Genomic DNA, 13,348 nt, shown 5'->3' with positions numbered 1-13,348 from the left:
GACAGCGGGCCTGAAAACAATGCTTTTTAAAAGTTTAAATTATTTATTTTCTCCTCTCATTGTAAGTTTTTATAAATAGCCACAGAGCTACACTAAATCAAACTAAATGTTGAGCTGGTTGAAATAAGCCACCATATGATCTTTGTCTCCATGCAGCCAGTAAAAAAAAAAAAGCAGCTAAGAATTGAATATTGTAACAGTGCTGGAAAGAGTGAATGAATTCTTTTTTGTATTAATGATTCACTTTGTAATTTTGAAGGCACCAGGTGTTATGGTGTCTTATGTCTCCAAGAAACTGGGTTCAAATCCCACTATGGTCTTTGTGAATTTGCATGTTTTCTTCTCACATTCGAGAATGTGCAGAGAAGATTGATTGACAAGTATTGATTGGCTTGAGACGAATAGGGTTTTGAATACACTGTACAGAGTGGCACTGCAGGGTGATAAAATGTAACTACCAGTGCCCTTAGAACTGGGCTAAGATGTTTTAATAAATGGATGGCGGGGTGGGTAAAGTCACAGGTTTCTCATGTGTAACTTAACAGAGCATTCTCAAACAAGCTTAGCACCGTAAGTTCAGCTGGTCACCATTAATTTAGATATTTCTGAAATACTGAAACAAGTTCTTTCAATCAATAGAAACAATAATACAATTAGCTGATCATTTGTCTCAGGAAATTTTATCTTTGTGGATGCTTCCTTCATTTTCTACCCATGGCTGCAGAAAGCATGTGCAAAGTTAACACATGCACAGGCTAACAGAGTACAACAGACCCGGTTAAGGGTTTACATGGCCAAATAACCAGATTACTGGCAGAGAAATCTATGACTGTTCATCAGCGGAGACCAATATCCTGGTTTCCTCAACTGGAATAAGGGTATACATGGCATTTCTGAAAAATACTTTCTGTGAATAACCATGTTCTTTAAGTACATGTAAGCACACTTATTGTTTGTCTAGGTATAAGGCTCAGTCTTTAAACAGTCTGTCCAGTAATAATTACTGTGTTCTATATTGAGCCATTGCTCAAGGAATATTTTGCTCCATTTACATTACTGTGACATTTTAAGTGCATAATTTACCCTGAATCCTGAAGCATAAGCCAACAGGAATACAGTGTAGACTAATGACAACATTTTGGTGGTGAAGATCTCCATTGGAGTGTAAAGAGCAGTTATTAAGATTTTCATTATATTACTGGATTTTTATAAATCAGTATCCCAGGTATCCAATTATTTGATTAGATTTGATATGCAAACTGTTTTGGAGTTGGCTTGGGGTTTTCATTTTCATTTCCATGTTGATGATAAGAAGTTACAATTTTTTACTTTGTCTTGGTCTATCAATAAGTATTTACAGAGATTTATCATGTTGAGAAAACTTATCTGAGGCAGACTAAATGTTTCTAAATGATTTATGTGAAGCAAAACACTCTCCCTGACTGGACACCAGTGTAAAAGATAAACTGTTAATTCACATTACATTTTACTCATCACAAGTGAGCTGCCATTTGGCAAATAAATGATCTGACCATAAACTGAAAAAAGTGTAAATATAGTTCTAAAGAGTACAAAAATAGAAATATTTTTGGAAAAATAAAACTCAACCTGCTAGCTTCCTAAAAGTAACAGATGACTTGTAGACTTAAGAAAGAGGCATCTCTCAAGCATTCAAGTACTAGCTATTTGTGAGACGAGCCGTGAATAAAATTATTTGTCAGTGCAGGCAAATATTTGTTGTTGATCATGCAGACCACCTACAGTTTAGTACAAGGGTCACTAAGTAGAGGTATAGTTGATTTTCAGGTTTTCATGGTGGCCATTCATCAGTTCCCTGGTAAAAAAGCTGGAGAATTTAAAATGCAATGTTGGGAAAGGGGGCATACTAGTCTATGGTGTACAGTTCTTGTAGAAAGTACTCAGACTCCTTCATTCTTTTCACACTTTTCAATGTTGCAGCCTTATTCTAAAATCATTTAAATTAATTTTTTCCATCATCAAACAACACTCAGTACCCCAGAATGACAAAACATAATACAATTTTTTTTGCAAATTTATTAAAATTAAAAAGCTGAAATATCCCATTGACACAAGTGTTCAGACCTTTACTATGAGACTTGAACTTCGGCTTAGGTGAGCATCCCATCCCATTCCATTCATCACTTTTGAGATGTTCCTACGCCTACTTTGAAGTGCATCTTTAGTCAGTTCAATTGACTGGACATGATTAGTATAGTAAAGGCACACATCTGTCTATAGGAGGTTCCACAGTTGAGCAAAAACCAAGCCATGACGTTGTAAGAATTAATCTTCAGAGCTTAGAAAAAGGATTGTTTCGAAGCACATTTCTGCCAAAGGCTACAAAAAAAATCCTACAGAATTGAAGGTTCCCTAAAGCACAGTGACATTCAGAATTTTTGAATGGAGTAAGTTTGGAACAACCACAACTCTTTCCGGAATCAAGCTGAACAATCAGGGGAGAAATGCCTTGTCAAGAGAGTTGGCCAAGAACCTGATGGTCACTGTGATTGATCTTCAAAAAAACCTCTATGGAGACAAGTGAATCTTCCAGAAGAATAAACTCCATTCTGACACACCATTGATCTGGGCTTCATGGCTAAGTCACCAGACAACTCATGAAAGCCTACTTGGAGTTTGCCAAAAGGTACTTAAAGAACTCTCAGACTGAGAAACAAGATTCTCTGATCTGATAAAACCAAGACTAACGTTATGGATGGAGGAAACTGGGCACTTCTAATCACCTCTGCAATGTCATTCCAACAGTAAAGCATGGTGGTGGCAGTACCATGTGGTGGTTTTTTTTATTTTTAAGCCACAAGTACTGTGAGACTGCTCCCTTTAGCTTTCCCCAACCCTGATTGAAGTATAGAGGTATCTTCTTATATAGTACACTACCGTGGCTGTCCGTTTGTCTGTCCAGGATTTTAAATCACCTGTAGCTCGCAAACCATTTGAACTATTTACCTGAAATTTGGTACACATATACTATGTGATGTCTACTATGTGCTTTCGGGATGATGATTGACCTCCAAGGTTATTCCTCTTTTTATTTTTTATTTTATTTTATTGTAGAATCAACTCTCAGCAGCGGCCAGCAGGGTGGCCGTGCAGCGCATGCATACAGGCGCTGTTCTCATCTCTATCACCTTTGCTGTCACTTCCCCTACCTCTTCATATCTTAAATCATTCTTGAGGCAGATTGAAGACTTAAGTGCTAGCTTAAGTGAAAAATGAAGGAAAACATACTAAGTAATTGCAACACAAACACTGACTTAATCAGTTTTAACACGAAAGATGCCGACAAAAGAAGAGAAGAAGCGGACCGCTAGGGTGGAGAAACAGAGAGCTGCTCAGGAAGCAAGAAGTGCATCAACCTCTGAGCAAATGAATGATAAACGTACAGAGAAAGAGTATGAAAACTATGAATGCTTAAGTCAAGCGTATTCACTGCACGTTATCGTGCAGTGCACCATTACTGGTCCTTAATAAAAACCTGCTCCAGAGCACTCATCACCCTAGACTGGGCCAAAGGTTCACCTTCCAACAGGACAAAGACCCAAAACAAATACAGTGAAGGAGTGGCTTAGGGACAACTCTGTCAATGTCTTTAAGTGGCCCAGCCAGTGCCCACACTTGAACCCAATCATACATCTCTAGAGAAACCTGAAAATAGTTGTCTACAGACTGTCTTCTTCCAAACTGACAGAATTTGAGAGGCTCTGCAGAGAAGAAGGGCAGAAAATTCACAAATCCAGGTCTGTGAAGCTTGATGCATCAAATCCAAAAGACTCCTGGCTGTAACCACTGCCAAAGGCTTCAAAAAAGTACTAAGTAAAGGGTCTGAATACTTATGTCAATATCATATTTCAGTTTTTTTGTTTTTAATAAACTTGCAATAATTCCTAAAATCCTGTTTTTGCTTGGTCATTCTGGCATTCTGAATATTTTTTGATGATGGGAAAAATAATTTTAAATGATTTTATGGCTGCAGTATAACAAAATGTGTAAGCAGTGAAGGCTACCAGGTAAACCTTCCTTCATTGATAAATAGGAGTACCAGCAGGCACCGTTTTTTTAAGTTTATATTGTACTTTTTAAGTATTGCTTTGATCTTTTTTTTAGCGAAGTGATGGACCTCTGGCAGTAGTCTTGGTGCCTACTAGAGAGGTAAGTTAAATCAATCAAACTTTCTTTTTTAAATCATATACAGTATCATTTCATCCTTATTTACTGTTTTCAGTCATAGTAATAAAATTTGTTGATTCAAATACAATTAAAAAAGCACAACATTTAACCAAACAAGACTATTGTATTCTTTGCACAAACATGAGATGTGATGTTTTGTCTAAAATCGAGCATTTCATTGAAACAAATGGCACATTGGGAGCAGGACCTTTCAATTAGAATCTTAGCTAAGGAATTTACTCAGGCATGAAGAAGATATATTCTTCACAAGTCTGTGCCAAGCATGATTTAATTTAGTTAAAACAGGACACTGTACCCTGTATACACTCATTTTGACTAAAATAATATAAAATATATTAGGGACAAGATCAGAATTGTGAGCAATGTTTTCATATGCCTGCCTTGCTAAGTCTAATGTTTCGGGAAGTCCCTACTTTCAGTTCATTTTGGAGAAGAAAAACAATTAAAGTTGTTTTGGATTTATACTCCTCTATTCGTATTATTTAGAGTAATAACACCAGAACGTAAAACATTAGTCTATGAAAAAAATTGCTATTGTACAATTTTGCTTGCTTGTCATATCATTTTACTCAGTTGGAAGAACCACTAACCCATTCTCCATAATTGTATTTGAAAAGGATGTCTTATTTTATTAATTTTCTCTACAAGGAATGGTCAAGGCTTTTCAGAATCTGATAAGAATACATTAATACAGGTTGAGAATCCTTAATCTACAATTCCAAAATCTGAAATGCTTCACAATTGAAAACATTTTGAGCACTGAAATGATGTCAACCTATGTTGCCTGTTATTTGTTTTTTTTTTTTTTTTGTTTTTTTTAACTGCTGAGCAGATGTGAACAACATATGTACATATCCCAATCACATTTATCAATTTTGAGTGGATGTGGCTGGAGGGAGATATCTGGTTTTCCATTAAGCATTCAGTACCATGAACCTACGACACACGATTAACGACAACCCTGGCAGTTGTCCACAGTGAAGTGCCACAAAACTAGGACACACAATTGACGACAGGGGTTGGGGTCTCCAAGTAGCAAATGCCATTAACTACCATCACTCGATCGACAATCGGAGGGTGGGGTGGGGCCATTGGGGGACTTGAGATGGCTTCTCTGTGAAGCATTAAGAAGGGGAGGAAGAGCAAATTGATCACACCTGCGCAGCAGTTCAAAAGTGTTGGACAGACCCTTGGGGGGAAATAAATAGGATGCCACGAATTCCACACCACATCAGGGGTCTCATTTATAAAACTTTGATCATGAAAAGATGCATATGCCAAAAAAACAGAAAAATGCATATGCCAAAAAAATTCCAATGTATTAAACCTGCCATACACACATTTCTACACCGTTTATCTTTTTAAATTTCAGTTATCTTATAAATATGTGTATGAGAATGCATCTCAAAACTCACAGATGAATTTTGTGTCAATGGAATGTCATTGGTCACGGTTAACAAAAGCAGCTTCCTTGTTGCTAAGTGCCCTTATTGCACGGTGAGTGCAATAAATTGCTCTAAGAAAATGGGATACCGCTGCAGATATTTTTTTATGTTGGCAAAAACGGGTTATGTTTTATGTATATACACTAACACTATATGAAAACTGAATTTAGCGCTTTGTCTGTCTTTTAATGGCATCCAGTACAGAGGGCATGATGGAGTGATGGATGGCTGAAATATTCCTGACCTGCCAGCCAAAAGTGACAACAGGCAGTCAATATAAACTACTGGTTTTTTAGTACTAATACGCAGAATTGGATATCTTAAAAGGGAACTACAGTAGAGTCTGTACATCATATTCATCACTTTTGAGGTTTAGTATTGAAGAGACATCTTCGCAGGTAAAGACACATGAGCCAGAGAATGCAGTTAAACAAAAAAAAATAAAATAAACAAAACAGTGTAATTAGGGGAGAGGTGCAAAACAAGGGAGACAAGTATGATACGGGACATAACTGGTTCCGAAGATATGCAGAACTGAACTATGTACTGTCTTCCTCATCGTTCTGGCAGTGAGGAACACCTTCCCTGAGCTGCATTAATTAATTGCTGGTACTCTCACTGGAAAGGGCCATTATACATAGCAGATGAAACCAAGACTCTTTCTCTGTCTAATCTCACTCACAACGTTCACTGCCCATGCTAATACTTATTACTTTTTCTTCAGCACACCTCTCCTTCTTTCTCACCCCTCTCCTGGAGTGTTCAGTATCTCTGTCCGTATTGGTTCGAGTTGGCTGCTTACACCCTGCCCATCGATCCTGCTGGCATCCTTATTTCTATAGCCAGCACACACTGTTGGCTTCTTATCCCATCTTGATGCTGGGACAGCACATGGTAGTCATAGCCAAGTCACTACAATGTGTTTGTCGTATCAATGCACATTATTGTAACATCTCAGTAATATGAGTTATTGTTACCCGTAAGTCGTCATTTAGCTGGTTTGACTGCATTTCCCTACCTGACTCACTTGTATCCCCAAGATGTCTCACTATGTACATGCAAATATTCAAAAATCCAAAAATATCGAAAATACTTCTGGTCCCAGGGATTCCAGATTAGGGATACTCAACCTATAATATTCAATAAGAAACCATCCTGTTAAGTACACCCCATAAATTTTTTTCTTTTGTTCATATGAGGAATTGAAAATTAGATTTTCGTTTAAACAATGCTTTTAAATAAAGGTGATGAAATTTGAAAAGAAAAAAAAAAAAAATTTGACTTTGCAATGATTTATTCCATAAAAAATTAACAGACATGCCATTTCCATCTGTTGAAAAAGAAAGCACCCTGATATTTTTTTCTGGACAGCAAAGGTTTCCTCCTGGCGCAACTCCCTTGTAGTTCTAATTGGCACACCCTTTGCTCTACTAGTTGGTATTGCCACTTCAAGTCAGTGTTTCCTGTAAATGTCTAGAAATCTCTGACATCTACTGGTTGAAAGGTTTTCCTACTCCTCCATGCAGAATTCTTTTAGCTGTGTGATGTTTCATGGGTCTCTTGCTTGTATCTCTTTATTTTCAGCCATTTCCCAGTTGATTTACTGGAATGTTTTGGGTCATTGTCATGCTGCAAAGTCCGCTTTCAGTTGAAATTTAATCTTCCGTCAAGTGGTCTCACATTATCCTCAAACACCCTCAGGTATAATTAAGAATTCATGGTGAATTCTGTGATGACGAACTGTCCAGGCCTTGATGCAACAAAGCAGCTCCAAAACAGAACAGCTTGTGTCAGGTTTTTCTGATCAAATGCTTACTTTGGTTTTCTTTCTGGTACTGCAGCCAGATAACTATATCTTTGCCTCCTCTGTCCAGAGCACACTGTTCCAGAAGTCTTGGGCATTGCATAGATGCCCATGGGCTTGCCCTGATGTTCTTTTTGAACATCTAAAATTTCTTTCTGACACATTTTCTATGTTGATTTCATTTGTGCAGCCTCTTTCTAATAGTCTTGCACTTTGAAATCAACAGTGGCAAGAACTACTGTAGGCTCTATGATGAAATTCTGTGGTTCTTAGAGACATTTTTCAGCATCCTTTAGTCTTGTTTTGGGCTAATCCTACTGGGATGGCCTTACCTAACACTTGTTTAAAATCTCCACTTGTAGATGATCTTCTAGACAGTGGAGTGGTTAATTTCCAGTTGTTTGGAGATCTTTTTAAGTTGCTTTCTAGGATCATAGGCCTCAGAAAGTTCTTCCTATTAGCGTTGCATGGTGATAACACACACTTCAGCAACAAGGAGCAAACCAAACTAAATGTCTCAGGTTTAGATAAGAAATGTTCTCACAATATCCAATCTATAATGTTGTGGTTCTAATTTGAGATATCTGAAGTTGTGATAAATGGTGAAGTATACCTAATTTTTCCCACATCTGAAATTTGCATTTATATTTATTTCAATTATATAATGGACTCCAAAATGTAATTATGGCATGATCTTTTTTATACTATGTCACCTTTATTTATAGATACTTCTAAGTGTAACACCACATCTTGATTTTCCACATTTGTTAGAAAAAAAAAAGATTTCATGGGGTGTACTTATTTTTTTCACATGACTGTACTTTATATTGGGCTTTCTTCTTTTATAGCTCCCTGCTGGGTTTGGGAGATGTGCCGAGTTTGATTTAGTATGAAAGAAACATTTGGAGTGCAATATTGGTTGAATGTCTAATTAAACTGTATATTACTTTCTATAATGTGCTTTTTTAAATTCAGTTAAATTAAAAGTTATACTGGTTTTGACTTCTGTACCCATGCTTATGATTCACAAAAAAGATAGAAATAGCAGTGTACATTTTGGAATCACAAAGATGGAAAGGTCTCCACCTCAAAACATATACAGTTAGGTCCATAAATATTTGGACAGAGACAACTTTTTTCTAATTTTGGTTCTGTACATTACCACAATGAATTTTATATGAAACAACTCCGATGCAGTTGAAGTGCAGACTTTCAGCTTTAATTCAGTGGGGTGAACAAAACGATTACATAAAAATGTGAGGCAACTAAAGCATTTTTGTAACACAATCCCTTCATTTCAGGGGCTCCAAAGTAATTGGACAAATTAAATAACTGGAAATCAAATGTTCATTTCTAACACTTGGTTGAAAACCCTTTGCTGGCAATGACAGCCTGAAGTCTTGAACTCATGGACATCACCAGATGTTGGGTTTCCTCCTTTTTAATGCTCTGCCAGGCCTTTACTGCAGCGGCTTTCAGTTGCTGTTTGTTTGTGGGCCTTTCTGTCTGAAGTTTAGTCTTCAAAAAGTGAAATGCCTGCTCAATTGGGTTAAGATCAGGTGACTGACTTGACCATTCAAGAATTTTCCACTTCTTTGCTTTAATAAACTCCTGGGTTGCTTTGGCTGTATGTTTTGGGTCATTGTCCATCTGTATCATGAATCAATTTGACGTCATTTAGCTGGATTTGAGCAGACAGTATGTCTCTGAACACCTCAGAATTCATTTGGCTGCTTCTGTCCTGTGTCACATCATCAATAAACACTAGTGTCCCAGTGCCACTGGCAGCCATGCACGCCCAAGCCATCACACTGCCTCCCTCCACCGTGTTTTACAGATGATGTGGTATGCTTTGGATAATGAGCTGTTCCACGCCTTCTCCATACTTTTTTCTTGCCATCATTCTGGTAGAGGTTGATCTTGGTTTCATCTGTCCAAAGAATGTTTTTCCAGAACTGTGCTGGCTTTTTTAGATGTTCTTTAGCAAAGTCCAATCTAGCCTTTCTATTCTTGAGGCTTATGAGTGGCTTGCACCTTGTAGTGCACCCTCTGTATTTACTTTCATGCAGTCTTCTCTTTATGGTAGACTTGGATATCGATACGCCTGCCCCCCTGGAGAGTGTTGTTCACTTGGTGGGCTGTTTTGAAGGGGTTTCTCTTCACCATGGAAATGATTCTGCGATCATCCACCACTGTTGTCTTCCGTGGACGTCCAGGTCTTTTCGTGTTGCTGAGTTCACTAGTGCTTGCATTCTTTCTCAGGATGTACCAAACTGTAGATTTTGCCACTCGTAATATTGGAGCAATTTCTCGGATGGGTTTTTTCTGTTTTCGCAGTTTAAGGATGGCTTCTTTCACCTGCATGGAGAGCTCCTTTGACCGCATGTTGTCTGTTCACAGCAAAATCTTTCAAATGCAAGCACCACACCTCAAATCAACTCCAGGCCTTTTATCTGCTTAATTGATAAGGACATAACGACGGACTTGCCCACACCTGCCCATGAAATAGCTTTTGAGTCAATTGTCCAATTACTTTTGAGCCCCTGAAATGAAGGGATTGTGTTCAAAAAATGCTTTAGTTGCCTCACATTTTTATGCAATCGTTTTGTTCACCCCACTGAATTAAAGCTGAAAGTCTGCACTTCAACTGCATCTGAGTTGTTTCATTTAAAATTCATTGTGGTAATGTACAGAACCAAAATGAGAAAAAAGTGGTCTCTGTCCAAATATTTATGGACCTAACTGTATATTAAGGATTTGGATAGGAATATAAATTACAAGCTGGTGAAGTTTGGAAGTTCAGTGGATTGGCAGATCATCTCAAATCCGTTGAATCATCACAGAGGGACTTGGACAGCAGACAAGCTTGGGCAGATTTGTGGACGATGACATTTAATGTCCGTAAATGTAAAGAATTACAGGTAGGAGGTTTGAATACACAATGGGAGGTCTGAAAGTCAAAGTACACCATAAGAGAAGCATAAAAAGGTGAGGCAACTAAAGCATTTTTTGAACACAATCCCTTCATTTCAGGGGCTCAAAAGTAATTGGACAATTGACACAAAGGCTATTTCATGGGCAGGTGTGGGCAAGTCCGTCGTTATGTCATTATCAATTAAGCAGATAAAAGGCCTGGAGTTGATTTGAGGTGTGGTGCTTGCATGTGGAAGATTTTGCTGTGAACAGACAACATGCGGTCAAAGGAGCTCTCCATGCAGGTGAAAGAAGCCATCCTTAAGCTGCGAAAACAGAAAAAACCCATCCGAGAAATTGCTACAATATTACGAGTGGCCAAATCTACAGTTTGGTACATCCTGAGAAAGAAAGCAAGCACTGGTGAACTCAGCAACGCAAAAAGACCTGGACGTCCACGGAAGACAACAGTGGTGGATGATCGCAGAATCATTTCCATGGTGAAGAGAAACCATTCACAACAGCCAACCAAGTGAACAACACTCTCCTGGGGGTAGGCGTATCGATATCCAAGTCCACCATAAAGAGAAGACTACATGAAAGTAAATACAGAGAGTGCATTGCAAGGTGCAAGCCACTCATAAGCCTCAAAAACAGAAAGGCTAGATTGGACTTTGCTAAAGAACATCTAAAAAAGCCAGCACAGTTCTGGAAAAACATTCTTTGGACAGAAACCAAGATCAACCTCAACCAGAATGATGGCAAGAAAAAAGTATGGAGAAGGCGTGGAACTGCTCATTATCCAAAGCATAACACATCATCTGTAAAGCACGGTGGAGGCCGTGTGATGGCTTGGGCGTGCATGGCTGCCAGTGGCACTGGGACACTAGTGTTTATTGATGATGTGACACAGGACAGAAGCAGCCGAATGAATTCTGAGGTGTTCAGAGACATACTTTTTGCTCATATCCAGCTAAATACAGTCAAATTGATTGGGCGGCGTTTCATGATACAGATGGACAATGACCCAAAACATACAGCCAAAGCAACCCAGGAGTTTATTAAAGGAAAGAAGTGGAAAATTCTTGAATGGCCAAGTCAGTCACCTGATCTTAACCCAATTGAGCATGCATTTCACTTGTTGAAGACTAAACTTCAGACAGAAAGGCCCACAAACAAACAGCAACTGAAAGTTGCTGCAGTAAAGGCCTGGCTGAGCATTAAAAAGGAGGAAACCCAGCATCTGGTGATGTCCATGAGTTCAAGACTTAAGGCTGTCATTGCCAGCAAAGGGTTTTCAACCAAGTGTTAGAAATGAACATTTTATTTCCAGTTATTTAATTTGTCCAATTACTTTTGAGCCCCTGAAATGGAGGGATTGTGTTCAAAAAATGCTTTAGTTGCCTCACATTTTTATGCAATCGTTTTGTTCACCGCACTGAATTAAAGCTGAAAGTCTGCACTTCAACTGCATCTGAGTTGTTTCATTTAAAATTCATTGTGGTAATGTACACAACCAAAATTAGAACAAAGTTGTCTCTGTCCAAATATTTATGGACCTAACTGTACCTAAAAACTAGCATAATCATTTATTGGAGATCAAAATTGATTTTTTAGATGGAATGATGCCAAAAGTGATTAGAAGAATACATTCTCAAATCTGCTTAATCGGATTGAGGGGCATGGGGGCAGCAACAAGTACAGATAGGAATAGCAAGGACAATAACTTCTGTCAGTCAGCTTCACTGGGTTGTTAACTTTACAAAAATTAAACTCACAAATAATTACATTTTATGTCTTTCTCATAGCTGGCACTGCAAAGCTTTGAAATCATTCAGAAATTATTGAAGGTATGGCATATTCTTTTTTTTTATCCCTTTTTTTTATTTTATCACACTAGGGGATGAGCATCCACTACTTATTTTTGAGCTGTTTACTGAAAACTACAACCCGAATTGGTCGTGACCCGAAGTAGTTTCCCCCATAGGATTGTATGTAAATACAATTAATCTGTTCCAGACCGTACGAGCTGTATGTAAATATATATTTTTTTAAAGATTTTTAAGCACAAAAATAGTTTAAAATAATTATACCACAGAATGCACAGTGTAATAGTAAACTAAATGTAAAAACATTAAATAACACTGAGAAAACCTTAAACAGAGAAAACTAACATTGCAAGAGTTCACGCTAATAGCCTTACGAACCGCTCTCTGTAAACACTTTTTTTTAATGAGTTTTAAGCACAGGGAAAAAAAAATGAACATTTGAAAAATCCGTAATTTATACAAAAACTAACCATAAACAACCAAGAAAACTAACCTTGCATGAGTCGAGTTCTGGCATGAAGGAAGTGAGGAGGAATTGGGTGGAGAGGAGATTACAGTTTTGAGGTAAAGTCTGTGGCGATGTGGGTTCGCTGCATGCTCCCATCTCACTTCCGGGAGCCCTTTAACCTGTCACCGTCGGTAATGTTACCGATGAGCACAACAGTGAGACACTACAATGGAGCAATCGGATGGTGTAAAAAGTGCCAAGTGCTTTTATTAAAATTAACAAAACAACAATCAAAAACAAAGTCCAAATTAAATAAAGTGCAGTGCTTTCAGAATCCTTCAATAAATGAATGATCCCATAAAAACAGAAGTGAAGTGGAAGTTAAAATCCAATAGAAAAAAGTCTTCATTAAATACAACGAGGTTAAAACAATGCTCGAAGCAGTCTCTTTAAAAACAAGCCCGGTGCATTCTTTAACTGCCTTCTCGGCCTTATGCGGCCAGCCATCCTTCTTCTGGTCACTCCAGGTCCTTGATCGCTCAGCTGGAGCGACCACTTCCTTCTGCCCCATAGAGTGTCCGCCAAAATACTGCTTGGGCTCACTGTCCAGCTGCCTGCCTGCGAGCACAAGCTCACTCGCTCCAACAGAAAAAAGTCTTCATTAAATACAACAAGGTTAAAG

At 38.2% G+C, this 13,348-nt stretch overlaps 1 protein-coding gene across 2 annotated transcripts in view; it reads left to right on the top strand.

Moving 5' to 3' along the window:
• ddx31 (DEAD (Asp-Glu-Ala-Asp) box polypeptide 31) overlaps nucleotides 1–13,348 on the top strand; it is a 136,550-nt gene that overhangs the window by 44,435 nt on the left and 78,767 nt on the right. For both annotated transcript variants that reach the window (XM_028808571.2, XM_028808572.2), the window contains exons 8-9: nucleotides 4,144–4,188; nucleotides 12,198–12,239. In XM_028808571.2, coding sequence (XP_028664404.2) covers nucleotides 4,144–4,188; nucleotides 12,198–12,239 — 87 coding nt within the window. The remainder of the gene's footprint in view (nucleotides 1–4,143; nucleotides 4,189–12,197; nucleotides 12,240–13,348) is intronic.

Source organism: Erpetoichthys calabaricus, chromosome 9, assembly GCF_900747795.2.
Source record: "Erpetoichthys calabaricus chromosome 9, fErpCal1.3, whole genome shotgun sequence".
NCBI lineage: Eukaryota > Metazoa > Chordata > Cladistia > Polypteriformes > Polypteridae > Erpetoichthys > Erpetoichthys calabaricus.
The sequence above is the reverse complement of the archived record's forward strand: the minus strand, read 5'-3'. Positions and strand labels throughout refer to the sequence as shown.